A 27,563-nucleotide genomic window follows, 5' to 3' on the forward strand; every position below is an offset into this window, starting at 1 on the left:
TTGTTTGTTTGCTATTAATGTACCTAATAGGTAGCGAAGGGTAAAAAGGGTAGCAGAATTTTCTGATAAAATGATTCTTTGCTGGGGAATTTGTATTGATATGAATAGAATATCTTTGCAGAATCATGTCCAGTTTGATGCATGCAGTAGCTGATAGACCCACCAGTTGTGCGCTCATCTCGGTGGCAGTGGGCTGGGTGGGGGTGTTCATTGTAGGCAGTGAGTTCTGTGGAGCAGGTTCCGGTTAAAGCACCATCAGTTAGGGTTTGCTGTTGTTTCTGGTATGTAGTATCAATTTGGATTGTGAAATAATGTTTTGTTGTTTTGTAGTGGGTTGCTTTGTTTGTTTTTACTATTTAGCAATTCTCATTTTTATCCAGTCTTTCACATGGAAATGGAAACCCACCATCTGTGTTCTAGACAACCTCCATTAATGAGAGCCTTCTATTAAGACTCCAGTAGGTAACAGGCACATAGACAAGATTCTTTGGCACAGCTTTATCACCAGGCACAAGTTCACATTGGGACACCGCATCATTGCCTCCTACAGCTCATTCAGGCTAAGTGCAGTCTGCTTCTTAATGAAACCAGAAAAGGAATGCCGCAGCTGAAGAATATTTTCTTGTTGACGTTGATGCATTCATGTGCTACTGTACGTGGTGGTACTATGTGTAATTGCCAGTCATTGAACAGGTTCTGCTAAATAACTTCTAATTTCTTCTATTGCCGTTGCAGCTGAAGATCAAGATTATAAATATTTTGCCTAATTTTTCTGCTTCAGTAGATGTAGTTAGCTTTTCAGTTCACCATAATCTACAAGATTGCTGAAAAACACAAACTGTATATTCTTAGAAAATAATGGGTTTGTTTGTTTGTCTCATTTATTGGTTGTGTAGGAGCATAAGCAGGCACAGGCATGCCGTGCCTTTTAGATCTTCTTTGTGGATGATTGAGTCAGGAGTGCTGTATGATGTACCATGGAACGCAACTGCACTTTATGCAGTAATAACCATGGATCTGTTCTTTGAAATATTGTTAGTACTGTAAGTATAGTCTTCTAGTTGTGTTTTTAAGTACAAGTCTAAGGCTTGATTTTTGTTGTGAGAATTGAGACTAAATATTTACTGCAAAATGAAGCTTTGTGCTCAGTTCACAGTAAAAATGAAAATACTTTCTTGTCCAGCACCACCTCCTGTCCTCTGGAGGAGGAAATGAATTATCACACCGCAATGAGTTGGTTATAAAGAATCCTCACTTTCACATCTGGAGGTTATTATAGAAGTTCTTGGGAAACTTCACATGGAAATAGACTCCTTCACCATAGGGAATACACTTTTAAGAATTTTTTTGGTCTTACCCCAACCATGCATAGCACTTGCTAGTGTACCGAGGGGAAAAGGTTTAATGAAACGCTTCTGATTGTGTCTTGAATTATAATCATAATATTTAAAGAATAGTCTTTTTAGTCCCTCTGCAAATACTTTTCTGTTATGTATTTGTAAATGTAGGAGTGAAGTTTCTGAGAAAGCGGAAGATTTTCAGTGTTTTAATTTATGAAATGTTAACCTTCTTTGGAGTACTTTAACAGTTATTAGACTTTGGAGAGGAAAGCTGAAAAGAATCCTATTCCAAACCTTTCTAGTAATAAAGACTAGATACCACTGCAGATTGAATTGCTTAACAGAATTAATATTGGTGCTGTGGCACCACACTCTAATCATAGATGTCTCCAAGGTGGTATGCAGCGTAAGTACGAACTGTGTTGATTAATATGTCCACTGTCACTTCCCTCTCATTGTTTGAGAAGAAGTATACACCCATTTAAAGCTTGTGATTTGATCTGGAGAATTATAGCTTGTATCATAGCAGATTGGGCAACACAGTTTTAAAACCAGGATAACAAAATACTTGGAAGAATTTGGGTATGGTGGACAAACAAACAGTATTTCTCAATGCTTTTTGTAATGAACTGCTTTAAAAGATCTTGGATTGAGTGGCCAGGCATCAAAAACTGACTACAAACAAGAAGTAGTTTTAAGGAAATATTTTTTTATTAATGACAGAGCGTAGAATGAACTAAAAATATGTAGCATGCTTGATAAGTTTTGGGTTTTTTTTAGCCATTTGGGGAATAGAAAGCATGATGAGGTGAACTGGTTTGGTTGGATTCATAGGATTCTGTGAGGATTTCACAGTATTCCTAGTCAGTCACATATTTTAAGGTGAATGAGGTGAATCCAGTAGAAGATCTTAGACTTAATAAAAAGGTAAGAAATATGAAGAGAAAACAAGTTTTTGGTGAATTTGTGTTTTAGAGGACTAAGTCTGGGAATAGCAGTGCATCAGTATAGACCATATAGTGAAACCTTTCACTGAGCAACTTCTGTCTAGAAAAGTAAATAGACCATAAAGTTGTGTTATGAGCAGGATTGCAAACAGCCATGGATATTACGCTTCCTTTCTAGAAATGAGGCATCTGTGCTGGTTTGAAAACTGTGTGAATATGCACTGTGACACTGCGCTTCTGGTGACCCTTTGGAGGAAGAGATGAGAATAACAGAGATGGTGAAAACACAATAAAAGTGATGATGTAGAGATGTAAATGGATAGGTTGAGTTCTGCTGTCTCAGATCGTGAGACAAAACCAGGAAATATATTATTAGATTCAAAATGAATAATTGGATTGATGTATTGGATACAAGGTTTGGAATTTCCTGGACCAGAATGTTTCTGAGACAAAGAATTCAAAATTATCAGTGATCACAGCTTATACTTATGTTGGTTTCTAATGAACAGAGCTAAAGATGTGTTTAGGGGAGACCAGTAGGATTTGAATACAGCTGCCAATTCCAGGCCTCGTGTGCTTGTCACTGTTAAGAGGCTGCATTATGGATAAGTGAAGAGCTTGGTTTATCTACCAGAAGGATAAATTCTTCACTCCTTGGTCTTGGCCATTGAATTGTCTTTTCCCATCTGCTGGCCTATCTATGCCTGTCAGAAAACCATCCGGGATATTCTCTGAGGAGGTTTTCTGCATTTCACATCAACTCACGGTTACCCAGCAGATGTTGGGGCCAGTGCAAAATATGTGGTGGCACTGCATGGCCAGAGGCAGGACAGGGTGAGTAATGTGGGAGGGAGAGGCAGGTGGTGGCAGCGAGCAGTTACACTGGGTCTCTGTGTCACATGGAATCAAACCTGTAAGTACCAGCAGAGGGGTTTAAGCTGCGCAATGCTATGATTCCTGCTTGGCACACAGGTCTGAAATTCTGTCTGTGCTTCATCTTGCTGTGGTATTTCATACCCTGTCACTATGTACAGAACTTCAGTGAAGTAGGGTGTCAGTAAAAGCTGTGCTGGGTACTGTGTTCTTCACTTAGTACCAGCTCTTGACTGAGTTCAAATCAGCAGAGCCAGTCACTGGTTGCTGAAGGTAAGAGCAGCTCCAAGATTATTTTTGCCTCTGGTCAGTCAGTTACAAGGGAAGCTCTCTCAAATTCCTGTCTGTTAACGCTGCTTATAATCTACTTTCTCCTAACCAACAAATTTTAGTATCTTCAGAACAAACAGAAGCATGATCTGTTTGGATGGAGCTCTTTAACAGTTTGAAGTAGTCTCTTTCAAAGCAGGTGAGAGATGAAAAGGATAAAGGATAAAGGTATTGTACAATAGTCAATATAAATGAGTTTACAGGGCGTTCTTACATGAGGGATAGTGGCTCCTGCTTAAGGAAAAAAAGGAAATAGACCTGGTTGTAAAGTAGCATTTGTCTCGGAGGAAAAAATAAACATTATGTATTATAGTGAAGGAACTGAGACTGTATAATAATGATATTGGATTCTACCACTATTTAAATAACAAGTTATGATGCGAAATACATGTCGGATCAAGGCATGTGATTATTTTTTTTCCTCATATTTTATTTGTCTGCATCCTCACCCCACCTTTAGCATTTGTGTGACATGGGCAATCTTCTACATTTACAGCAGAACTTAAATGCTGCTATATTTTTAATTATGGAAATATAGCCCACAGGTAATTGTGCTGCCTCTCCCAATTTTGTAACAGTATTTGCTGGTTTGATTTGATTATGATGTGGTATGTGTCTGATGTTTATAATTGCTATGTAGTTACTATAAAATCTTTAAGTATCAAGAAAGTTGCTTCGAATAAATGAACTGCTCAATGTAGTAGTAGTAGAACTGCTTTTCTATAAGTATGTAGAACTGCTTTTCTATAAGTAGTAGTCAATGTCTTTGCTTTTTCTTAGGTCAGATTAGTTTCTGGGCTTTTAGAAAATATTCTCCTTATTTTCCTTACATCAAGCAAATCTAATACAGAGACTGCTGTTTTATGAATGTGAAGATAGTGGTAAATTATAAGACTACTTTGCTTGTGATCTGGCAATTTGCCAAAGCTCCACAGAGATGCCCTCTGTCCCCAGGGGAAGGACGGCTGCTGAAGCAATTTGTCTGATCACAGGATCATGGCAGTGCAGGCTGCCATTGCTTTACATCTCTTAGCTGGAAACCTTTGTCATTGTAGACTGGGGAGCAGGGTATGAAGAAGGAGGCAAATAGTCTTTGCCTCAGTGTGCTTTGTGTAATATTTTGTGCATTTCTTTTTTCCTTTCTGTTTCTGAGTTATTTAGAGCTGCGTAAGGGTAATGTCAAAGAGTGCAGATTATGGAGTGGAAATCAGGCAAGAAGTTTCTTCTTCATGGGTTACTAATGGTACCAGAAAGGGGGCACTGCTTTTAATGTTACTAATGACAACAGCAAACCTTCACAGAAATACATCCTTTCTAGTTCATTTTTCTCTACGATCCACATATGTCCCTTGCTTAATTTGTGTATCTATTTCTGTCAAGCTAGGGCTATTAAAAAGGCAATTAAATTAGTCTTTTTCCTTAGCATAATAGCACTCTTGTCTTTGAAGTGTATTAAATACTTCAGTTTTGGTGGTTGTTTTGGTAAACTAAACAGGTCACAGTCTTTTAGTTGTGTGGTCCCCTTGTACAAAAAGGCTTTTTAGACTCCTTTTGCAGCCATGTTCCGTACCTTTCCCAAATTGAATTGTTGTTTTCTGTGTTGTTGTTTTTCATCAGTAAGGCCAATCAGACTGGAGAGGTGTGTTTCAAATTAGCATTTAGTATTTTTAGCATTTCATGGGTAGGATTGTTTTTTTTTTCCTTGCCTTGCCTGAAAATACCTCTTCTGTCACATCCTGCAATTGCATTTTCATTGTTTTCCTGCACACAGCCTGTTATTGGCTCATAATCTCTTCACAGTTGCTTAATAAATGCCCGTCTTCTTCTGTTGTTTCCAGCTGATGAGCTCTTAGTAGCATGATTTGCTGGTTTTAAACACTAGAGACATGCCTATTTACTATTAGTAGATTAATTCTTGCTATTTCGTTTCTTTTCATGCAATATCCTGTCCTGTGCTGCTGGTCGTGTGCTGTCAGTTGTTGTTACTCCTACTTCTTATGCCGAAGTTGTTTATGGGAACAGCAAACAGGGTCAATTATAATGCCATTCTCAGCTAATAAAGTCACTCAGGTCCTCTACGTGCTTTCAAGTTGACACTTAAAAAAATGTCTAAGGAGGAGTGACAGTACTGAACTAAACTCCATCTCCTCCAACTTATTTCAGCATGGCTCGGTGTGATGCTCTCCTTGACACTCAGATTGCTTGTCATGGTCTCTCTTATTTGGGAAGTTGATGGATTTAACAAAGGAAGTTTATTAGGTTAGCAAAGTAATTTTGTAAATCCCTTTTCATGCGTTACCCTGTTTTTCTCAACTCCTTTGTCGATTTAGTCTTTCCAATAGGTTTGTATTATGAAATTCTTTTGATGTCAGCCTGTGGGTTGTGTTGCTGAATCACCTTTCCTGATAATTAGGGTAACATTTGCTGTTTTCTGACCACGTGGTATCCTTGTTTGATGTATTTTAAAGGAAAGCAAAGAAAACCTGTTTCTAATTATGTGATTGCAATGTGGGATATCTATGAATTCTGAAATAGAAATCATCTGGTCCTCCTGATTTGAATGTTTAGAGATCTTTTAGTCTTACTGCTGTCCATGCAGTAATTGCCCTGTTTCCATATTTTCTGGTAGTTCCACCTGATAGATAAGGCTGTAACTGAGATAGACCAAGATCTCTCGTCTCAAGTCTACATCATTACTTCTGCAACTGTTGAGAAATATTTTTCCTAGATAAACATGTCTGTAGATTTTACTAATGGTCTTAATCAGAGGTCATCGCTTACTATTAATAGGTAATGGCAAAGGCAATATGTAAAATTGTTTAAAACATCTAAGGAAAGGAAAAAAATAAAAACTCTTCAATGACAAAACTGAACATTTCGGTATTTGGGTGGACTTTGATATCAGACTTTCTCTTGGCTTTTTTCCTTATGCCAACCAAACTCTTGAAGAGAGAGCTAGACTTTTAGAAAGAATTCGGCACTTCCAGGAGAAAAGCGAGCTGAGGTCTGTAGATGTCATCAGACATCTGTGCCTGAATTTGGTCAGTATCTGTTCTTGTCTCTCCAGCAAGTGTAAGGGATAGCCCAGAGCAATTGGCTTTGCATAGTACGTGTTTTTATGTATTCAGTTAAGCACCTCCCAGAAAGTCTGAAATTCTTCAATTTTCAGTGTGTTCATATTGTGTAGAGTGACTTAGCAGAGTTCTCATTACCTGGAATGAAATACTTGGCATTTCTGTACTGTCTCTTATGTTATGGAAATGAAATGCTCTAGCTATGCTTGAAGAGCCTGGGAGGGTGGAATCTTAGTGTGATAATCAGAATTTTAAGGTACTATGGTAAAAATAGCAATAATGAAAATTTCCAGGTTAGCTTTAACACTTTGTGAAGTGCCAGTATGTGATAGCTTACTTAGTGGAGACGTGTTTAATCAAAGCAGCATAGAATGAATTTAATCTTAAATGTGAACAGCTGTATTTTGTTTATCTTTGCTACCAATTAGTGTGGAAATTGGGTGCTTAATTGTTCAGAAAAGAGTGGATGATGTTACATTAATATATTCAAATACTGCTGTTTTGTCTTCTGATTTTTGCACTGGGGACAATTGTCTGTGGTGGAAACTACTAAGTCTGTTAGGTTTTTACATCAATGGGAATTGCTGCCCTAGCTGGGGTTGGTTCTGCTGTATGGCTGGACGTCACTTAACCACCAGTACTGCTATTTGAAAAAGTAGTGAATTCCTGCTACGGCTTAATTGTTTTTCTCCTGGAATAAAAACTGGCTTAGTGTGACAGTAATCCCAGGTTTTCAGTTTTATAGGCACATTGTTCCAGTACATCCATTTTCTAGCTACCACAGTTGTTACTGGTACCGCAGCAGTATTGCTATCATATTACTGTAGTATGGCTACAAGTCTTGTAACTGGGAAAATAATTGCAAGATGAACGAACAACCTTCATAAGATATTATCAGAACTTCCTAATACATTGCCAATGTTTATTGAGCACTGTGAAACTGCATGCTACAGTTGTTCATTTATTTTCTTATTTCACTCCGAAGAAACGAGATGTAGCAGCTCTTTCTCCCCACGTGTAGGACTCCACCGTTATTTTTGTTGAACCTCATAAGGTTTCTCTCTGCCCAACTCTCTGGGCTGTCCAGGTCTCACTGATGGGCAGCACGGCCTTCTGCTCTGACAGCTGCTCCTCCCAGCTTTAAATGAATCATCAGCAAACTTGAGTGTGCATTCTATCTCTTCATCCAGATCAATGATGAAGATGTTGAATAAGACTGGCCCTGTACTAACCACTGGGGAGCACCACTAGCTATAAGTAACTACCTTTCTTTTTTCCTGTCAGAGCTTAACACTGAAGGGAACTTAATGTATGTTGTCATTTTGCTTTTTATTGTTTGGAGAGTATTTGTGACTCATTCAAAGACCAAGACTTTGCATTATAGTTGTATAAACGTTGGGGAAGGGAATGTAGTTCCATCTTAGAGAGCTTGTGAGAAAATAGGAGAACAGACAGCTACGGAAAGGCAGGAGCGTGTTGCAAACGAGGCCGCTATATACCGTTCTATTAATAAAGAAACGATTTAATCAAATATGCCGTATTTTGTACTTCTAAAGGCTTAGGTTGCCTTCTTGATTATGGTTAGATAACTGATTTTTCAGTTGTGCTAGAGGGCAAGAGTACCAGCCTTGTAACTGATGAAGTTTTGACTGAGTTCTTGGCTTTCTCGCAAGTGTTAAGAGCCAAGCATATATTGTACTTAATGTCTGGGCTGTTTTTTCTCTTCTGTTCCAACAGTGAATCTCTTATGTAGATGAGCAGGTGTTTGGAAGTTGTTCTAATGTGTAATGCCTTAACCAATGCCAGTAGTTGCTTGGCTTTAGAGAGTACTCCTATGATTATAGATACAGTTAGTTACATGTGTTCATTGGTATCTAGGATTCCAGGTAAAGACCAGGGCATTATTCTGTTTGGGTGTTGTGCATGCTATCAACAGAAGGTCACACACCAAAGACTTTCTAATAAAACAAAAGACAATACACAAATACAGGCAGATATACCAGTAAAAAGAAACAAAGGAGAAAACATAGATCTGTGCACTAAATAACAGTTGCAACTTGCCAATGGCCCAATTACTACCCCAGTGTTGTTTGTAATAGAAAAGAAGTATCCAGGAGCTCTTTGCAGGGAAATAGAATGAGGCTTATGGATATTTGCTGACAACGCCTTCTGAATACAAGAGAACCGTAGGAAGATCCACAAACTGTTCGTTTTCAAACAGGTAACAGTGCTGAAGACACAGTTCCATTATTTTAATCCCAGAATATCTTAACACTTTGGTACCAAGTGAGAACGTTGTGCAAGTTCTTGCTGCGCTGCACTGCCTTGCCTTGCCTGGTGTTGACATCTCAGAAAAGGCATTTAGGCAAGACTTCTGTATCTTGTCATATGAATAAGAGAACCCCAAGAGTGATTTGAGCCCAAAAGGGTATTCTGTTTGTGAAGCTTATGATACCTACAGGCACAGAGGAGATAGGACTTGAGAGAGAGATCAAAAGATTGCTTATATAGGTAATCCAAGCTGGAAGGATTCTTAGTGGGAGAAGTTTATGTGGCAGGGATACAGTTTATCTTTGACCTCCAAACCCACAGGTGTTTCAGTCCTTTCTACCCTGTTCTTAAAGCCTTCAATAATACCCTTATCTGAGTCAATACTTAACAACTGTTACTGTTACATTTTTCCTGTGTGTAATTCAGAGTATTCCCTGTCCTGCCACCAGCAGACAGACAGGTGTTCACTTCTCATGCAGAAAGAATCTGGTAGACTGTGAAGTCTAGGTTTTCAGTTGTTTTTGTTTGTTTTTAATTTTTAAACTGGAGGATCTAGGAAGGACAGGTGATCTGTGACACTGTAACAGAGAGACCTGTGCTGTCAGCAGAAAGAAGTAAAGCAGAGTTCTGTTGGAGTTGCATTTTTGTCCTTTCAGCTGATGCTTCTAAGTATAGCTTAAGAATGATCTCAGGGAAACAGGCTGATGTAAGTAGAATTGGGATTTTTGTGGGCAGTAGCTTTCAGGTTCTGTTTTGCTCTGGTTGGTTTTTGTTCCCACCCACCTTGATTTTGGGTCTTGCTAGATGTTAGATCACGGGAGAATGATGATGTACATTTATAGAAACTGAAGAGTTTCAAGTAACAAAGCAGGAAAGGTTACAATTAAGCATCTGATTGATAAGATCTACTGTATTTAAAACTGAGTTCCAGAATGCAGCAAGGGAGTAAAGTTGAAAGATGCTGTTTTTGTGTTGGAAGTGTGGCATTCTTACTAAAGGAGAAACAACCTTATTATCATTTGAATGACATAGTAACAAAAGAATTGTGGCAAGCATAAGAGATGTGTTTATTAGCTTTGTGAATTCAGTCTTCTCTTGTGTTTTACTGTTAATATTCTACGGGCTAGACTTGACCCATCAACTTACCATTCATTCTGTTTTCTGATCTCTCTTCTACATGTCTACTGGGTGTGTATTGGGTATTCAAACTCCTATGGCACTCCTTCACAATTTTCACTGTAAGAGTACTAGTACGTGGAAAGATAGGACACTCACATTGATTTAACTCAGGTCATAATAACATATTTACGTGTGGAACATTGTCTGCAGTTCTGTGATGTATCCTGGAGGCTGTCTTTTTGTCTTTTAATGTGCCTATTTCAAAAGTTAAACCTGTGGCATTTTTATTTTTTCAAACTAAATTCTCACTTTCAGTTTTGCCAACTGACTATGTTGACATAATAAAATCTCAATGAAATGAAACATTTAAAAATAATTCTGATGGCATTTCATGGGAACTAGTAGTTCCTTACTGTGCTAGAGAAAACAAGGAAAAAACATACAGTTTTTTCATTTTATGTATACATATATATAAGAATATAGGTGCAGTTTTGAGTATGCAGAGAGAGTAGATCTACGGAGTTAGACATTTTACATGAGGGATGAAATGCTTATCTGGTATCTAGTTCATCTAATACAGATAAAAGGATTGTGTGCATGTAAAGTAGCTCTTGGGCTCTGTGCCTTGATACAGCCAGTGTAAGACTGCCTACTTGTAGGCTGGTATGGCTGATTGTGCAACTGCACTATCCTGTGGCCCATGTTTTAGGCCAGCTGGCTGAGATGACTTTCAGCTACTCCTACTGAGGCAACTCATCACACTGAAATGATTTAGGGCTCCAAGCTCATCAATATGTAGCATTTTGTGCTGCACCTCAGGTTCATATTGGCAAAATGAGAAGAGCTGCAAAGTGTTTTTCAGTGTCTTAGTGTAAAACATTGAGTTCACATTCAGTAAGCATTTAAGCATCAAAATAATGCTTTTCTCTTACTGATGTTTGTCCAAACAAAAAGTTGCATTACTGCAACTCAGTAGTCTAAAATGTGTTGATATTGTTTCATCTTTTTAGAAAGTATTAGGAATGAGACCTAGTTGCTCTCTACAACTACCTGAACAGAGGCAGTGTTGGGGTGGGGATTGGCCTCTTTTCCTGCATTACTAGTGATAAGAGTGGAGGGAATGGCCTCAAATTGTGCCAGGGGAAGGTCAAATTGGATATTAGGAAAAATTTGTTCGCTGAGAGAGTGGTGAGGTGCAGGAATGGGCTGCCCAGGGAGATGGCTGAGTCACCATCCCTGGAGGCGTTCAAGAAACACTTAGATATGGTACTATGGGATGTGGTTAATGGGGAAATGGTGGTGATGAGTGAACAGTTGAACTGGATGACCTTGGAGGTCTTTTCTAACCTTGGTGATTCTATGAATAAAAGCTGAAAGCACTCAAATGAGTTGTTTTTTTTTTTTTTCCTGTATTTTCCAGATGGTGGTAAAAACGTTCATGGATATGGACCAGGACTCAGAAGACGAGAAACAGCAGTATCTCCCATTAGCCTTGCACCTTGCATCTGAATTCTTCCTCAGGAATCCCAATAAAGATGTGCGCCTCCTTGTAGCATGTTGCTTGGCTGATATCTTTCGTATCTATGCTCCTGAAGCTCCATATACTTCCCATGACAAACTTAAGGTAAATAATGGCTTTTTCCCTGCCTCGTTCTCCTGTTTCGAATAAAAATTGTTCAGATTTCTTTTTTTAAATGCATTTATACTGATACCCAATTTTATTAAAGAGATCTTGTTTTGGTCCTGTGAGTCAGTGGAGTGTTTTAAGGGCCTGAAATGCATTGTTGATAGATTTGTCAGTGCCTAAAATATTTTATATCATGAGACTGTAAAAGGGAGTAGATTTCAGTACTAACAGGTTGTATTTTTATTCTCTGTAGAATCTAACTCGTGAATGCCTTCTTGTGTTCTGACAGGACATATTCTTGTTTATTACAAGACAATTAAAAGGCTTGGAGGACACAAAGAGCCCTCAGTTTAACAGATACTTTTACTTGTTAGAGGTAACGTAATAATTGAAACTTTCAGTAGATGCTACTTTCTCTGTGATTGTAAGAAATGTAATTGATCTTACCTCTGATGTGCCACATTCACGGGTGTTTATAGTGTAAATGATAGCAGACAAAGTAATGTTCAATAAATTGCTTCTTTTAGCAGTTAAAAGTTCATAGGTTTTTAATAAGTTCATGCTGCCTCTAGTTGAGGTTGTGTTAAAATGATTGGTGTTTATCAATGTTTAGCCTTTATCTTACAATTTTAGTCCTTTTTTTTTTTTTTTTTTTTTTTGTATTATGTACCCTTAAGGTTTTATTCCCTTGTAAAGAGACAAAATGAAATGCTGTTTAAAATGCAAATATCTTATATTGACGGTGGGACAAGATATGTTGGGATTTTATCAGTGTGCATTTAGAAAGTGTTTAATTTTAAAATATTTTATTAATTAAAAAAAAAAACCAGCATTGTTTCATACCATGAATCCAAAATAAGTCTAGATATAACCTTATTATGTTAACAGTTTCTGTCAATCTGCTTTTGTAACTAAGAAATCAGATTATTCTCTAATTTTTCTTGTGGATGTATACTGCAAAGCCCCTTTGTGTTAAGAGCTGTATATATGCAAAGCAAATATCCAGTCTCTTTCTCCAAAGGGTTTTTTATTGTATAATATTTTTATCTGAATAGAAGAAAAATTAACTAACGTGATTATACTTAAGTGATTTGCAAAGTTTTAATATCCTGAATATCCTATTTTTGTTTTAGAATTTAGCTTGGGTTAAATCTTACAACATCTGCTTTGAGTTGGAAGATTGCAATGAAATTTTTATTCAGCTTTTTAGGACTCTTTTTTCAGTTATCAAGTAAGTTGAATCACTTCAATTATATTAAACTGTCAAAATATCATCAGATTTGGGGATAGACTGAATCCTTACATAGCCTACAAATGAATAGATCCGAACAGAATAAGCCCCCCTTCCTCCAAACGAGGAGATAATAGGAAAGCAAATGAGTACAAATTACTGGCAATATAGAGAGGTGTGTTTCTAAAAGCAGACATTTCTGACTTAAAATTTCTATGTTGCAATGGTATACTTCATTCTGACTTATGTGCATTTTTATTTCTGTGGTTGGATGTTTGCTTCTCGTTTGTTTCCCTTCTTAAAGCAAAGCTAGAGCATTCTAGATTTTTGAATTTTTCTAGAACAGAGGGAAGTCAAATGTTGAAAATATCAGCATAACTATTTTGAAAATGCAAGAGCTGAACACTGTTTAGTATTAATCCATTGTGTCTTGAAGTGCTATTAGTATTTGTCTGTGTCTGAAAAGTTTGACTTGATAATATGCTTTTATCTTCTTAGTAATAGCCACAACCAGAAGGTACAAATGCATATGCTGGATTTGATGAGTTCTATCATCATGGAAGGCGATGGAGTAACTCAGGAGCTGCTGGACTCCATTTTGATTAACCTCATTCCTGCACACAAGGTCTGCAAAGTAAAATATAGCAATGCGTCATTATAACAATTTTAACTGCCTTTAGCTTGCTTATATCTCTGCACGCTTTAGGTTACCCATGACTGTTGTAGTTTTTCAAGCCTTGTAACAGTGGACTGAAAATTGCCATTAGGATTTGTTTGGTCCTGTTTCTTAGCTGTGTCTGGATTATTCATCATTAACAAATACTGTACTTAAACAGGAACAAGGCACATTTAATATTCTAATATGAAAAGATTTTTACTTCCAAAAAATATATGTTTCCAAAATATAAATGTATATTTCCCCAGGCTTCTGTGGAGATTTGCTTCTTGCCTCTACTTGTCAGTCAGATTCTCTTCCATCTCCCTGCTGTTTTTTTCCTGCTTCTTTTCCGTGTTAAGCGTTTGTCTTAATAAATCCTATTCTTACCTAAAGCATATTAGTTTTCTAGTTCAGCAAGTTGCTTTTAGTTCTCTGTACTCTTCTATGAAATCCATAACGTTTTCAACTTTCGTAGAGTTCCACATCCCTTTAGCTGTAAGTGACCCTCCTCTTCTATGACAAGTTGTACGTGGAGCTATGAGATGCAGTGTCATAGTATCAGCTTCTGTCTATTGACAGCAATGAGATGATGTATTATAAGAATCCCTAATGGCAGGAGAGGCCTCTTAACTATAGAAGGGTTATTTTAAAATACACAGATCTTTCTGAGTTGTTTGTAATCAATTAGAGGCAGTACAGATCAGAAGTGTACTGAAGTGTATGTGTCTATGGCAAGTGCCTGGTGATGCCTTGCTCTTTGGACTCAAAGACCTGGTAGACTGTGCAACTAAACAATGTGTTGTAACTGCTTCATGCAAGCAAAGCAAAAATGAATATAATTCTTTAGCATCCGTACTATTTTAATATAATTTTGGCTATTGAGAGAAATTGTAAAAACTGATAAAAGGAAGGCAAAATCCAAGTAAACACTGGGATGTGTAACTTATTTAATATCTTCTAGTATCTTTTGTATCACAGATTGCCAGGCCTCACTGGCTCTTGGCCGTTGTGACTGACAAAGTAATACGCTGTACTCAGAGTCCAGTTTCATGCTTTTCTCAGCAATTTTGTCTGTCTTAACCTTTGCTACCTATAACAAAAGAACTTTAGCTGCTGCTTTACCTGGTACTTAACCAAAAAGACCAAACAACCAAGTTATTTTGTTTTCTCTGCCAAGCAGAGTTTGACTGTAGTAATTGTTCTCCTTTCATGCACAGATCTCCTACAAAATTCTAGGATTATATTAATTGTTTGTCCTCAGTTAATATAAATCAAAAACACCCCTGATTGCATGAAAAACATAGTTTATTTTCTGGTACAGAACTTACAATGATACTTTTATGCCTCTGTGAAGCAGTTGATTAGTTGTTCTCTGCTACACATTATATGGATACCAGTGTGGCTAGACTATTGCATTTAATGGAAGTTCATCTTTGTAACAAAGTTGGAATAAGTATTTTAGATGATGTATTCTATTCCTTTTTCAAACAAACAAACTCTTCTACATTGTTTAAGAGGATAATGCAATTAAAAAGAAGTATAACAATACATAGACGTGAAGTATCTCAACATCTAAATGATACTCATTTGTGCTTTCATTATCAATAAAGTGGCTTTAATATACAGTGTTCTTTTTCCTGTGTGCACTAACAAGGCTCTCCCCTATGGAATGCAGTCTTTTAACAATAATAACATCACAGCTCAGAGGAGACGTGGCATCAACCTGTAGTTGTTTTTATTAATTTTAAAACCAGTACTTTCAGTCTGTTTAGTGATTTATTTATTTACATATCTGTTTATTTCCTCATGCTGCTCTTGACAAGGTTATTCCTTAAAAAGGATACATTTCATGTATTTTAGATGTCTTTTTTTTTTTTTTTCATCTTCTACAACATGGCCTATCCAGACCTTCAAGGTTTTATGCTCTGCCTGATAGATTAGTTATTTTATTTGAAGATCCAAATAAAATTTACTTTTATATACAGTTGGCATTTCTTCAGTTTAATACAAACATACCTATGAATGTGATTTTTATGGTGGTCTGATATGGAGAGAAATAATTTTGTTTTAGACTGTATAGTAGTTAGAATTTGTGAAGAATTTGTACATGTCAATCTGGCTGAAGAGGTATTTGTTTGAGCCTTTTGGCCGTTTGTTTCTCCTTTAATCTCAGTTGATGAGAGCTTTATTTTTGTCATCTTGTCAGCTAAAAGAACATGAGAGAATCATTCTCAGTGTGGACTTGACAAATACAATCTTTCTAATAATTGGGCATCCTTATGCTTTAGCTGTATTTTATTTGCAGTATTTCACAGTTTTCAGGGCTATCAGCTAATTTGCCCTTCTCTCTGTCTTTTTTTTCTTCATCTTCTCTCCACACTGCATTAATCCGTAGGTGAGATGATATATTGCATATATATCATGCATATACATGGATTTTGTGCAGATTTGGACAGTCACATTTTTTTATATGTGTGCTTTTACATTCCTTACCTCTCTTGAGATTAATAAAAACAATGTTTAGATTTGTGGATTTGTTGTGTTTCAATCAACTGTTTACTTGAAAAGATTGCAGACCCCTCAGTGTGGCAGGTTTGGTGCATGGTACTTACCAAAGTATGGAATTAGATAACGTTTCTTTGAAATTCTTAATAATTGTGTGTTAAAACAATTCTTTAGTTACTAATACAGTGCTACAGGTGACAACTAGACTGATAACGTCCTAGAAGACTTTGCAGGTTTAGATTTCTTTGTATATAAAAAATAAATAAATAAGATCTTGTTATGTCTGCAGTGGTGTAGTTAATATAACTGAACTTTGCTTTGAAAATAAATAGATGGGTGGCAAAACATATTTTACTTAAAATCATAGTCTTTTAAGGCTGAGGGAGGAATGTGACGTTAATTCAATTAGTCTGTCTTTCTTTAAAATTTTATATTCTCCCCCCCCCCTCCCCCCTTGCTTTTTTTTCCAGAACCTTAATAAGCAAGCATTTGATCTTGCAAAAGTCCTGCTGAAAAGGACTGTCCAGACCATTGAACCGTGCATTGCCAATGTATGTAAATTAATTCATGTTTACTGTATCTAACGAGTGTGCTTGTTGATATTTTGATTTATTGGAGTTTTATGTATTTAAAAATGATGCCTATAAAAGTCACATTTGGAAAAGCAACTAGAAGAATACCGTTTTCTAGATAGGAATCATTAGCATGCTTGTTTGTTTTTCTTCTTTTTTTTTTTTTTTAATAGGAAGATGTTCCATATAAATGAAGAGGAAGTAGATTCTTTTTCTACCTCATTCTTAATCGTATAAATCTAGACTGTGACAACAGATGACCTGTCTTTGCAGTATTATTTGGCACCAAAGAATCTTATTGCAACAGAAGGAATTGTTAGTGCTTTTTACATCTAGCAACCAGGCATCCTCATTTCATGCCTAGGTGTAGGATGAAGCACTTCAAAGTAACAGCTCATTCATAGATTTTGTCTGTCCTAAATTTGTTTTAGTCAGAAAGACTAAAAAAACATACAAGTTCTTTACAGGGCTTCTTTCTACTGTTTCTCCTTTTGATGAATATCAGTAATATGTTCTGTGGTATTCTTAAAAGTCAGAATAGGTAAAAAAGGGAATTAAGTAAATTCTTGAAAGATTAAGTATGTAAAGGCTGAAGATATCTCACTAATGAGTACCACTTCCCGATCCCCTTGTGTCTACGCTTTTGTAATTGCTCATAACTGGAAACAGGATAGTAGGTAGAGTGACTATTGAGTTAATATTATTCTCATGTTCTTGCTTAAGTGTGTAATAGCTTTGTAGCTTTTCCATTCCTCAAGTAGTACTATCATCAATCCATACAATCTAATAGCATATCAAGCGCGTTAAAACATAGCAAATCCATGAGAAATCATTCATATTTTGGGCTACCTTTTTGTTTGTTTGTTTTTTTGTTTTGTTTGTTTTTTGATACCATCAAATTCCAGAAGACCTATTATAGTTATCTGGCATTCTTTAAAATGGTCCCTTCCACCCAAATTGTTGTATGATTCTTTGAAGGATATTTTGTCTTCAATTTGTTTGAGCCAAAACTCTTAAGGGTGAAAATCTTCGATGTAATATGAAATGTGCATTGAGTGCCTTCCAATAGAATTAAAATATAAATGACATTAACATTAAAATATGTTTTTAAATAATGCTTATGCCAAAGAAGGAGAAGGGAAGCAGAAAAGAAGGGGACAGCAGACTCATTAGCTGGGACTGTGGTGATATAAGACAAGGGGAAATGGTTTCAAACTTAAATAGGGTAGATTTAGGTTCGATATAAGGAGAAAGTATTTTACAGTGAGGGAGGTGAGGTACTGACACGTGTTACCTAGAGAGGTGGTGGAAGCCATTCAAAGCCAGGCTAGGTGGGGCTCTGAGCAACCTCACTGAGCTGTAGGTGTCCCTGTTCATCGCAGAGAATTGGACTAGGTGGCCTTTAAAGGTCCCTTCCAACTCTTAAATATTATATGATTCCATGATTCTATGAAGTCTGCTAAATAATAATGCTTTCATTCTAGTTTTTTAACCAGGTTCTGGTACTGGGAAAGTCTTCAGTAAGTGACTTATCAGAACATGTATTTGACTTGATACAAGAGCTTTTTGCCATAGATCCTCACTTACTGCTGTCTGTCATGCCCCAGCTTGAATTCAAACTGAAGGTAGGTTGCAATGTAGCTTGGGATAAGTAATAAAATTTAAATGGATATTGAAGTGTGAGGTGCTGTAGGTGAATAAGCGTTCATTAGCGTGATAGCAATTTTAGTAGTCATTTTTGTTTAATATTACATTTGTTGCTAAAATAAAGGCACCAAAGCATTAAATACAACTGTGTACTTTCTGTGCTTGCAAATGCATATTATGTTTGCACACAAAATATAAAATCATTGTAGCCATAAATTCATGTGATCTAGTGTGAAATTTGCATGTACTTAATCTTTGGATTTCATTTGAAGTTTGTGAGGTAATTGAGATGTGACTGGCTTAACTCATGGAATGCAAGGCTGCCAGATTCCATATTGATTTGCAGCATTTCATTTTGTGAAATGATGTTTTAATAATAGAGGAATTGTTTCCAAATATTTTGTCATGTTCTTAATAATCAGCCATAATTCAGCTGACAGATAATGAATCTTCAGAGATAGTTAATTTATCCTTTTGTTTTGTTTTTAAATTAGAAAGCTGTGTCTGCTAAGACTGTAAGCGGACAGGGGAAAGAATTGTGTGTGTACATTTGCACACATAAGGTTTAGGGACAGTAAAAAATAAGGAATAGATAACCAATGAAATTACATTGTTTTATTTTAATGTCTTTTATTTGTGCACATCTATTTTGCAAATCTTAGTTGCTAATTATTTTTCACATGCATAGAAGTCTTTAGTATGTTTTAAAACAAAAATGAGACCATTTGCTGTTGAAATTGTTAGAAATATATTTTATTCAAACCGGGTTACAGGTTTTTTCATTCCTGAAAAGCATTCTCCAAGCATAGTCTTCTCATCAGTGTCTAATGTTTTAAACTTTGGGCTTACATATGTGTATATAAAAATTATACTTTTATATATACATATATAAAATAATATTTATTTAATTATCTAATTTAATTAGAATGATTGGAGTTTATTAAAAAATATTTCAAATTAACTGTATAGTCTACATTATAAAAACAGAAGGAAGCCATAAACTATTATTAAGATATCACAGGTAATGAATTGCAGTTTCTTTTTCATTTTTTGATTTTCAGAGCAATGATGGAGAAGAACGTTTGGCTGTTGTTCGACTTTTGGCTAAACTCTTTGGCTCTAAAGATTCTGATCTGGCCACACAAAATCGTCCTCTTTGGCAGTGCTTTCTTGGGCGGTAGGAGAAATAGTGATAGAATTGTCAATTTTCATTCTTGTTGTGCTGAATTTTCCTGATAGTGTTGCGATTTTGTGTTGTTAGGGAATGTAACTGTTTGTATTTGAACAGGTTTTTTCCTTAAGTCTTTGAAGCAGAGAGTTGCATAGGGTTGCATGTTAGAATAAAAAGCCTGAATAATTACTGCTATGTTCATATGAGGATATGGATTAGATAAATAGCTACAGTAGATACGTGGCATAAATTACACAGTGTGAAATTTCAGACAATACTATCATGTTTACTGTTGAGCTATATCTACAACTATATGTTTTATTTGGCATTTATCTTCTGAATGAGGTCATTTACTTTAAAGTAAATACAGAAAATCAGCATTAAAAAAGCGCGTGCTGTTAAATGATGTTATATGGACATAGGCATATGTTCTTTATAATTTCATGTATTTATATAGTATGTATACATATATAAAATATTTACTATCCATCATCACTATATATAGTAAACTTGTGATAGGGAGAACTTTGTTACTGAATGAGAACAAATGGGCCAACATTTCATCTGCAACATAACGTGTTTATGCTTTAATTTTAGTTCTAACATTATTTCATAAATAGTAACAAACTAATCTGAGGTACATTATGAAAACTAGATGATCGTTATGGTCCTTTTCAACCCACACCATCCTATGATTTTATGCTTCCATGATTATGGAAATAAATTTGGAAGTTTGTAATGTATTATTTTGTCATCTAAAAGCATTCTAATAATTAATGGGACATACTACCAACACATGTTACTACATAGAGAATAATCTTGATTTGCAAGGCTAATTAAAAATTAACATTCATAGTCTTCTGTCTCTCTAGGTTCAATGATATCCATGTCCCTGTGAGATTAGAGAGTGTGAAATTCGCCAGTCATTGTTTAATGAACCATCCAGACTTAGCGAAAGACCTCACTGGTGAGATGCTACTACTGGTATTTAGAATGATTTAAGAAATGAGCAGGATAGAATGTAATTAATTCTGTACATAGCAGTAAAGTTCTAAAATGTATCAAGTCCAATACTTGATGCTGAATGGCGGAGCTTAGTAATGTAAAATTGCTTTTCACTGAAGACAAGCATATGAGGAAAAAGCATGTGTGTGCATGGAATGCATGACATTGTGTGGCTTTTGTTGTAATGAGTTCTCAAGAAGCTACCCATTGCCGTTTTAAAGTATTTTCAGATTCCATAGCAAGCTTTTCACACAAGTGCAAATATTTTGCAACATACAGAATTATTTTCAAGAACAGTTGATGTGTTCCCTAGTGCTCTCCTCCATTGAGTTTAGAAGAAGTTTGTTCCTTCAATTCCTCATTGTTCTATCTGTGAGCAGAATTTCAGATGTAACCAAAATGTTGCTCTTTTTTGATATAAGCTAACTTTTAGCAACAGCCAATTATTTATAAATTATTTGTCTTCTTAGCTCTTTGGAAATAAATCTTTATTTTATCTTTTTCTTTTCTTCCCCTTACTCATTTTAGTTTCAGTATATTCTAAGCAGCTTTCTTTTGCATAATTGCCTGTTGCAAATAAGATTATTGTCATCATATCAATGAATATATGAGTTCAATTTGTAATTATATTAGTAAGTTGCAGTATACTTGCAAAAAGCCAAACTTTTCGTTGTTTCTGATTGTAACAGAATATTTGAAGGTTAGGTCACATGACCCAGAGGAAGCTATTCGACACGATGTTATTGTTACAATTATTACTGCGGGCAAGAGAGATCTTTCCTTAGTCAATGATCAGCTGCTGGGCTTCGTAAGGGAAAGAACACTAGACAAACGAGTAAGTGTTAATACTTTGTTTTCAAGAATGTCTCTGCCTTTAATGTCATTGATAAAAATCAAAACAAACAGGAAAACCCTACAGAAATAGAGAATCTTAAAGTTAACCATTAACTAGAATACTATGGGGAAAATAATTTTCATCTTAACAAAGATAGCCATATTATGGAAACAGCAATCACATGCTGTCAAGCAAGTACAGTCGTTGTTTTATGAGGAATACTGTAAGAGTGTAGGAGTAGCAACATAGATTTAGGCCAAAGGTCTCTACAGCCCTGTGTAATTCTCATAGTGGTCAGTTCTGGCTTACATTAATTTGTATTTTAAGGATTTCTTCAGTCTACTTGATCATGTTCATCCTAGCTTTCAATGGAACATTCTCCATTGAATTTAGAAAGTTCTTTCTTTCACCTGTTTGTACTTGTTGGGTGTCCCTGGCACTTCTTCATGTTTAATGCATGTGTGGGGGAAAAAGTAGTTCTTGAATTGTAATTCTTGCATTATATGAAATTAAAAAAAAAAAAAAAAAAAACCCTGTCCCACTTACAATTAACAAGTATGTATACCTTATATTCTCCACTCCTCTGCTTTCCAACGGCTCACCTAACTGACTTCCACACAGGTTATTTCATACCTCTCATCATTCTTGTCTGGTTGTTCTGCAGTCCTGGTGGAACCAAGGTAACCAGACTCGGCCTGGTGTTCAAAATACATACAATATTGTTTACGCTCTTAGTGACAGAATTTTTTTCTTACTCTTTAACATTCTGTTTGTCTTTTGCACTACCTCTGAGTACTGAGCTCACAACTTTGGAGAACTTCCATATTGACTTCAGTATCTTGCATCATATTCCAGCGCTGTTCATGCAGTTAGTGCAGGTGGTGGCAAAACCTGATTGTAATCTGAATTTATTTTATGTTGTAATGATTCAGTAGCATAAAATTTTTCTATAGTTATTTATCATTGCATTAGATTCTTCTACCTCATTCATCCTATATCAACAAATTTTATGCTCAACGTTCAGTTTGTTTTCTAATTCTTTTTATTAAGTGATACAAATTCCCTTCTGATTCCATCCGTAGATTCCCTTCACTGTGCAATACCAGCCATTTGTTTCCACCTTTTGTCTCCTATGCGTTAGTTTGTCATTTCTGGGGATCTCAGTGAGTTTTATTGCCATCCCTGTGGGTCTGATATAATTAAGTTTTTGTTAGACGTAACTTCCCTTTATGTAAAGCATAATGATTAATTCTCCTAATTTCTTTTTTTTCTTTTTTTTTTTTCTGTTGTCTGCTCTTTATTGCTCTTACTGTTTTGTTTCAGTCTGTTTTCCCATTCAAAATTGCATTGTCTGATGTGTGGCGCATTCTCTTGGAATCCTTTTGGAAAAAATCATTTCACATTTGCCATGTTCCATTTTTCCTGGACAATTGTTCAATCTGTTCATTAACAGATTGCAGAAATGGAATAGTTAGTGTTGGATGCATCATTTCTAAATTCCTGTAGAAATCATGGTTAGGATACCATCTGGTCTTAATGATTTTGTTACTGCTTCCTAGTTAATCTGTTTTAAAACATCTTCTGATGACACTTAAATTAAGAATCCTTCTCAGACTATTCTTTTGGAATAAAATTGGATTTCAGCCCTTCAAAGGAGTCTTGAATGCTTCCTGTTTCTGGAGTCTTTGGTGAACGTGTTTTAATTTACATGCTTACAATGCCAGTTCTGAAACTCTGCCATGGTTTATCAAGGTTTTACATTCAACTTCATCAGGGTTTATATGCTTTCCTGTTTTCACTGTTGTGGACGTGGCTCGATAACGTTTTGAAAGGTGATATTTTAATAATAGGCTTGACAGTGCTATGTAGCAATGTCAATTTGTTTTGTTCCTGTTTGGTAGGCAATGGTATTTCTATAAACCACATCATTCTAAATAATCCCTTTAATTCCTTTAAAACGACTTTGTCCTTTTCACATTCACATGTTTTGATGAGAATGTTACTGTAAAGGGTTTGGAGAAAAGGAATTTGTCATGTTTACACCTAATAAATCTGATTTTGAATATATTATATTCATTATTATAAAGCAGTGCTTTGTCCCTGCAGTATGACCTTACTCAGTGTTCAGGCATGATTAAGGCCACTTCCTTTTTTCAGCTGTTAGACAATTATTCCCCCAAAAGTTACTTATGAGATCTGAAATGTTTAGGCTAACTGCCACTTCTCACTTCCAACTAGTCAGAGTGAGGTGATTGTTTCCTTAGCATGAACAGACTCTTAGCACGAAGGGACTGCGTCTCTTTAATACTTTCTGAATTAATTAGTTCTAACTCTTCATTTTCTGTATGTACTAAAAACCACTGTAGCTTTTGTTAGCTGATGTTGTTTTGTTGTTTTTTTTTAAATTGTTGTTATTCTTAATTCTGTGGTAGGAATAGATTAACTAGTCCAACAGGTAAGGGATTATCATAATCAGTTTTGTAACTCAGCCTTGCAGTCTTTGGTGAAGGAATTTTACTAGTTAACCAAGATCTTCTATGTAGACTATTAAGTGGGAGATACTATTCTGTCTCAATTAATCCTTCATCTGTTCTGAAATGGTTTCTTCTGGTTTCTTTGGCAAGTCAGTGTAAGAGGGCCTGTAGATCCTGTCAAAGTGTTTATTAATGGGACATTTCCTGTTTACATTAATGGATAAAGTAGCAACCACCAGAAACTGGAAGCTGCTGGCAGCTTTTTTTTTTTTTTTTTTTTTTCCTTTAATACTCTGACAGTAATTACTTCAAAGCTCTGGCAAAATGAGGCTCTCTCACTGTGGTGGAAAGTGGTCTCAGAGTTGAAGCATTAGCAAGCTCAGCTAGGCCTAAGGTGTAGATTCCTAGACAAGTTTGCCAATTTAAGGCTGTTTGATGAAAAAAAGCTGCCACATCTGCTCAGTGCCCAACTCTGCATACATAAATCTTCCAAGCCCTAGCTTAAGAAAACACTCATTCAGACATGCCTGTTAAGCTCTACTTATCTTTTAATACCAACAAACTCCTAGTTTTTCTTTGCTCAGCATATGGGAGCAATGGATTACTCTTTACAGGTAATACCTTGCATAGTAAAGAGAAGAAGCAAATAGGTATTATGAATTTTAATTTAGAAACTCTTAATTTTTCAGTGTTTGCAGAGCCTAAAAGTAGGAGAGTAGAATGCGGCCATTTTGGTTTTTTGCGCTTTTACATATTTACTGTATTTTGTATGTTTGATACCTATTTACCAAAACTACTTCCCCATCTCCTTCTCTTCCTTCTCAAGTGGCGAGTAAGAAAAGAAGCTATGATGGGTCTTGCCCAGCTATACAAGAAATACTGTCTTCATGCCGAGGCTGGAAAAGATGCTGCAGAGAAAGTGAGCTGGATAAAGGATAAACTTTTGCACATATATTATCAAAATAGCATTGATGACAAGTGAGTCAACCTAAGCCTTCCTAATTTTAATTGTACAGTGATATGAGATGCTCTGAAAATGAAAAAATGTTCTTATCATGAAAAAGCTGTTATATTGCATTCTGTACGCATGGGTTTATGCATATTAAATTAATAATTACTAAGATGTATTAAGAACTCCAGGATGGTTGCGTTATCTGTTCATGTATTTATTCTATGTACTGATGGAGCTATGATGGTAAACTGTCATTAACTAACCTCTGTATGGAAAAAAGCCATTAGATTTTGCTTCTTTTATGCCCTGTTTATGTTTGTCTTTTACTTCCCAGAGGTTAGCATGTTAAAATCAACAATCTGTGAGTATCGTATACATATATACCACAGTGACATCTCCTTTTGTTAGACTACATAGAAATTGACCCTTTAGTTAGAACAGAAACTGAAGAAATGTCAGGGAGTGCCTCTATCATTGTCTAATTTTTCCTGTTTTGTCACTCAGTCCCTTCAATTTTTGAAATATTGTTTTTGGCTTGGGAGAGAAGGTATTTTGGCTCAGATTTTGGAAGATAGTTTTCAGCTCTTACTTCTTTATCTTTTCACAAAAAAAGCCAAACTATGCAATCACACAATGATGGAAATTGAGCTTAGATTTCTAAAGTAGCAGACCTGGAATCCAGCCATGTCTTTGTAGTGTTTTTTAGCATCTTGCATATACAGTCTTCTACCTCAGTATGTTGCATAAAGTTAGTAACTAGCCCAAAAGGGTAACAGCTTCCTTCAATTACCACCTATTATAGTTAATTCTGTATCACAAAAGACTGCTGCAGTTGTGAAGGATCTTGCTTTTGTTTGTCTTGCTGATCATAATTGTTTCTGTTACATATTTATTAATAGCTTTCTTTAAAAAAATAATAAATTGTACACTGGAAGTCTGCTGAGGTAGAATTATCAAATAGTGGAATCAACTAGGAAATCTCCACGTAGTTCATACAACACTAATTTTGTATTTGTGTATATATCAAATATGCTATAAATTAAACGGAGAGATTTGTGTTTCTTTTTCTAGCGTGTTTATAGATCATTCAGCATGCAGGGCATGAATCCAAGTTCTGTGGTGAATGTGTCAGATCTTTTTTTCAGTATTCCAGCTTATTGGAAATGCAGAATCTGTGGAGGAAGCAAGTCAAGGAATTTCAAAGGATAACATCATCAAAGCTCTGTTTCTTTTTTGAATGTGATTGTCTTCTAGAGGTCTTGTTAAGCCTTATAAGACAGTCTTTCGAGTGCAGCAACTGCATGCTGTTTGCTCTTTGGGTGTCCGCACAGAAAGACTGTCGGCTTGATTCTCAGTGTTCTTCTAGTTTGGTCTGTTACCCTGAATTTTAATCAAAGTTTTGCTAGTTTTTAAGGTTGGACAATGAAATTCTTGCTCTCACCCATTGGTTGATGTACTTAGAGTGGAAGGTAGGACAAGTGGCAATAGTTTTAAGCTAAAAGATGGAAGGGTTAAATTAGATATTAGGAAGAAATGTTATACTCAGAGCATGATGAGGCACTGGTCCAGGCTGCCTAGAGAAGCTGTGAATACCCAATGCTGGAGGTGCTCAAGGCCGGGTTGGATGGGGCCCGGGATCGCCTTATCCACTGGGTGGTAATCCTGCCCATGGCACAGCATTGGAACTAGATGGTCTTTTAAGGTCCCTTCAAACCCGAGCTGCTCTATGATTCTATGAAGTAAATGTATTTCAGTGTTGTTATTAATAGAGTTCAAAAGGTAGTACTTTAAGCACTAGAAGAGCTGTAAAAATGCTATGATCTTAAAGACTCAACCATTCCAAGCCTTAAAACACACAAGTATAAGTCAAAATAGGCAACTTTTGGCCTGTATTCTTTCCGTAAGAAAGGAGGAAGATATAACGGTGAACAGCTTTCTGTGCCTTGAAGTGTTTTCCTTTGTGCACATGGAATGACACTAGTTCTTTCAAAAGATAGTAAGTAGTGCAGTATCACATAGTATTCAGGCAAGGGGTGGAACAGAAGTTGTTTTTTCTGGATGTCCTTAATGCTAACGCCTTCTAATATTTTTGATCTAACATTAAGTCTTGGTATGCTGTGCTCAAGACTGAGAACTTGCAGCTGTAAAGGCAGTTTAGCACCTGTATGTGGTGAGATTCTTAGTTCTACAACAAATACGTAGGGAATGGTGCAAGATAACCACTTCATAAACACTGTCCTGTTGCCAGCTCTTAATATGCTAGTCAGTGACTTTCTTCACAGCAGAAGAAAAGTCAGTGTTCCATAGATACTACCTATTTGTAAATCTTTACCCTAACTGACGTAGACCAAGGGAGGCATAGTGCAATCTCACAGCTTGTACTGACAGCTATTTCTGTAGAGACGTGCACTACAGCGCTATTCAGAAATTAGTAAAGTAGGTAGGTCTGATGCCTCCAATCACCTGTTATAATAAACAGAGGTGGAATCTCCTGAGATCTGAAAACCCTGTTTTCCATGTAACGTAGTTGTTGAAGTCATCAGTAGTGAAAATGTACACCTAAAGGGAAAAAGCCAAGTTTTCTTTAATATTAATGGAACGCCTTGTGATAACTCTATTCATATTCATAGTCATACTTTTATTCCTCTGCCTTGACTTCATGTCCCTTTGAATTTTCTTTGTGTTGAAATATCTTACATTTGACCTGTTCTGCTTTCTGTGTTCTTTGTACAAAGCACTCCTTGGGTACTTATCAGGATTCATAGTAAACAAAGTCTGTAAATTCAAAATATCTGTCTGTAAATATGGTACTGTGTAACTGAACAGTGTGCAGTTCTCATTGCTAAGGATTAAATTAATATCTGAATGTTCTTTCATTTTGGGGAGTGTTACTCAAAGGACTGTACAGTCGTAGAGTAGCTTGAGTTTTGTA

The 27,563-nt window shown here is 36.1% G+C and overlaps 1 protein-coding gene across 4 annotated transcripts in view; it reads left to right on the forward strand.

The window, feature by feature from the left end:
• The window catches only part of PDS5A (PDS5 cohesin associated factor A), a 72,321-nt gene that overhangs the window by 17,513 nt on the left and 27,245 nt on the right, over positions 1-27,563 (forward strand). For all 4 annotated transcript variants that reach the window (XM_040699017.2, NM_001012580.2, XM_040699018.2 and 1 more), the window contains exons 3-12: positions 11,375-11,578; positions 11,871-11,957; positions 12,715-12,812; positions 13,311-13,437; positions 16,446-16,526; positions 18,032-18,172; positions 19,256-19,371; positions 20,238-20,332; positions 21,060-21,205; positions 24,506-24,657. In XM_040699017.2, coding sequence (XP_040554951.1) covers positions 11,375-11,578; positions 11,871-11,957; positions 12,715-12,812; positions 13,311-13,437; positions 16,446-16,526; positions 18,032-18,172; positions 19,256-19,371; positions 20,238-20,332; positions 21,060-21,205; positions 24,506-24,657 — 1,247 coding nt within the window. The remainder of the gene's footprint in view (positions 1-11,374; positions 11,579-11,870; positions 11,958-12,714; positions 12,813-13,310; positions 13,438-16,445; positions 16,527-18,031; positions 18,173-19,255; positions 19,372-20,237; positions 20,333-21,059; positions 21,206-24,505; positions 24,658-27,563) is intronic.

This window comes from Gallus gallus, chromosome 4 (assembly GCF_016699485.2).
Source record: "Gallus gallus isolate bGalGal1 chromosome 4, bGalGal1.mat.broiler.GRCg7b, whole genome shotgun sequence".
In the NCBI taxonomy this organism is placed as follows: Eukaryota; Metazoa; Chordata; class Aves; order Galliformes; family Phasianidae; genus Gallus; species Gallus gallus.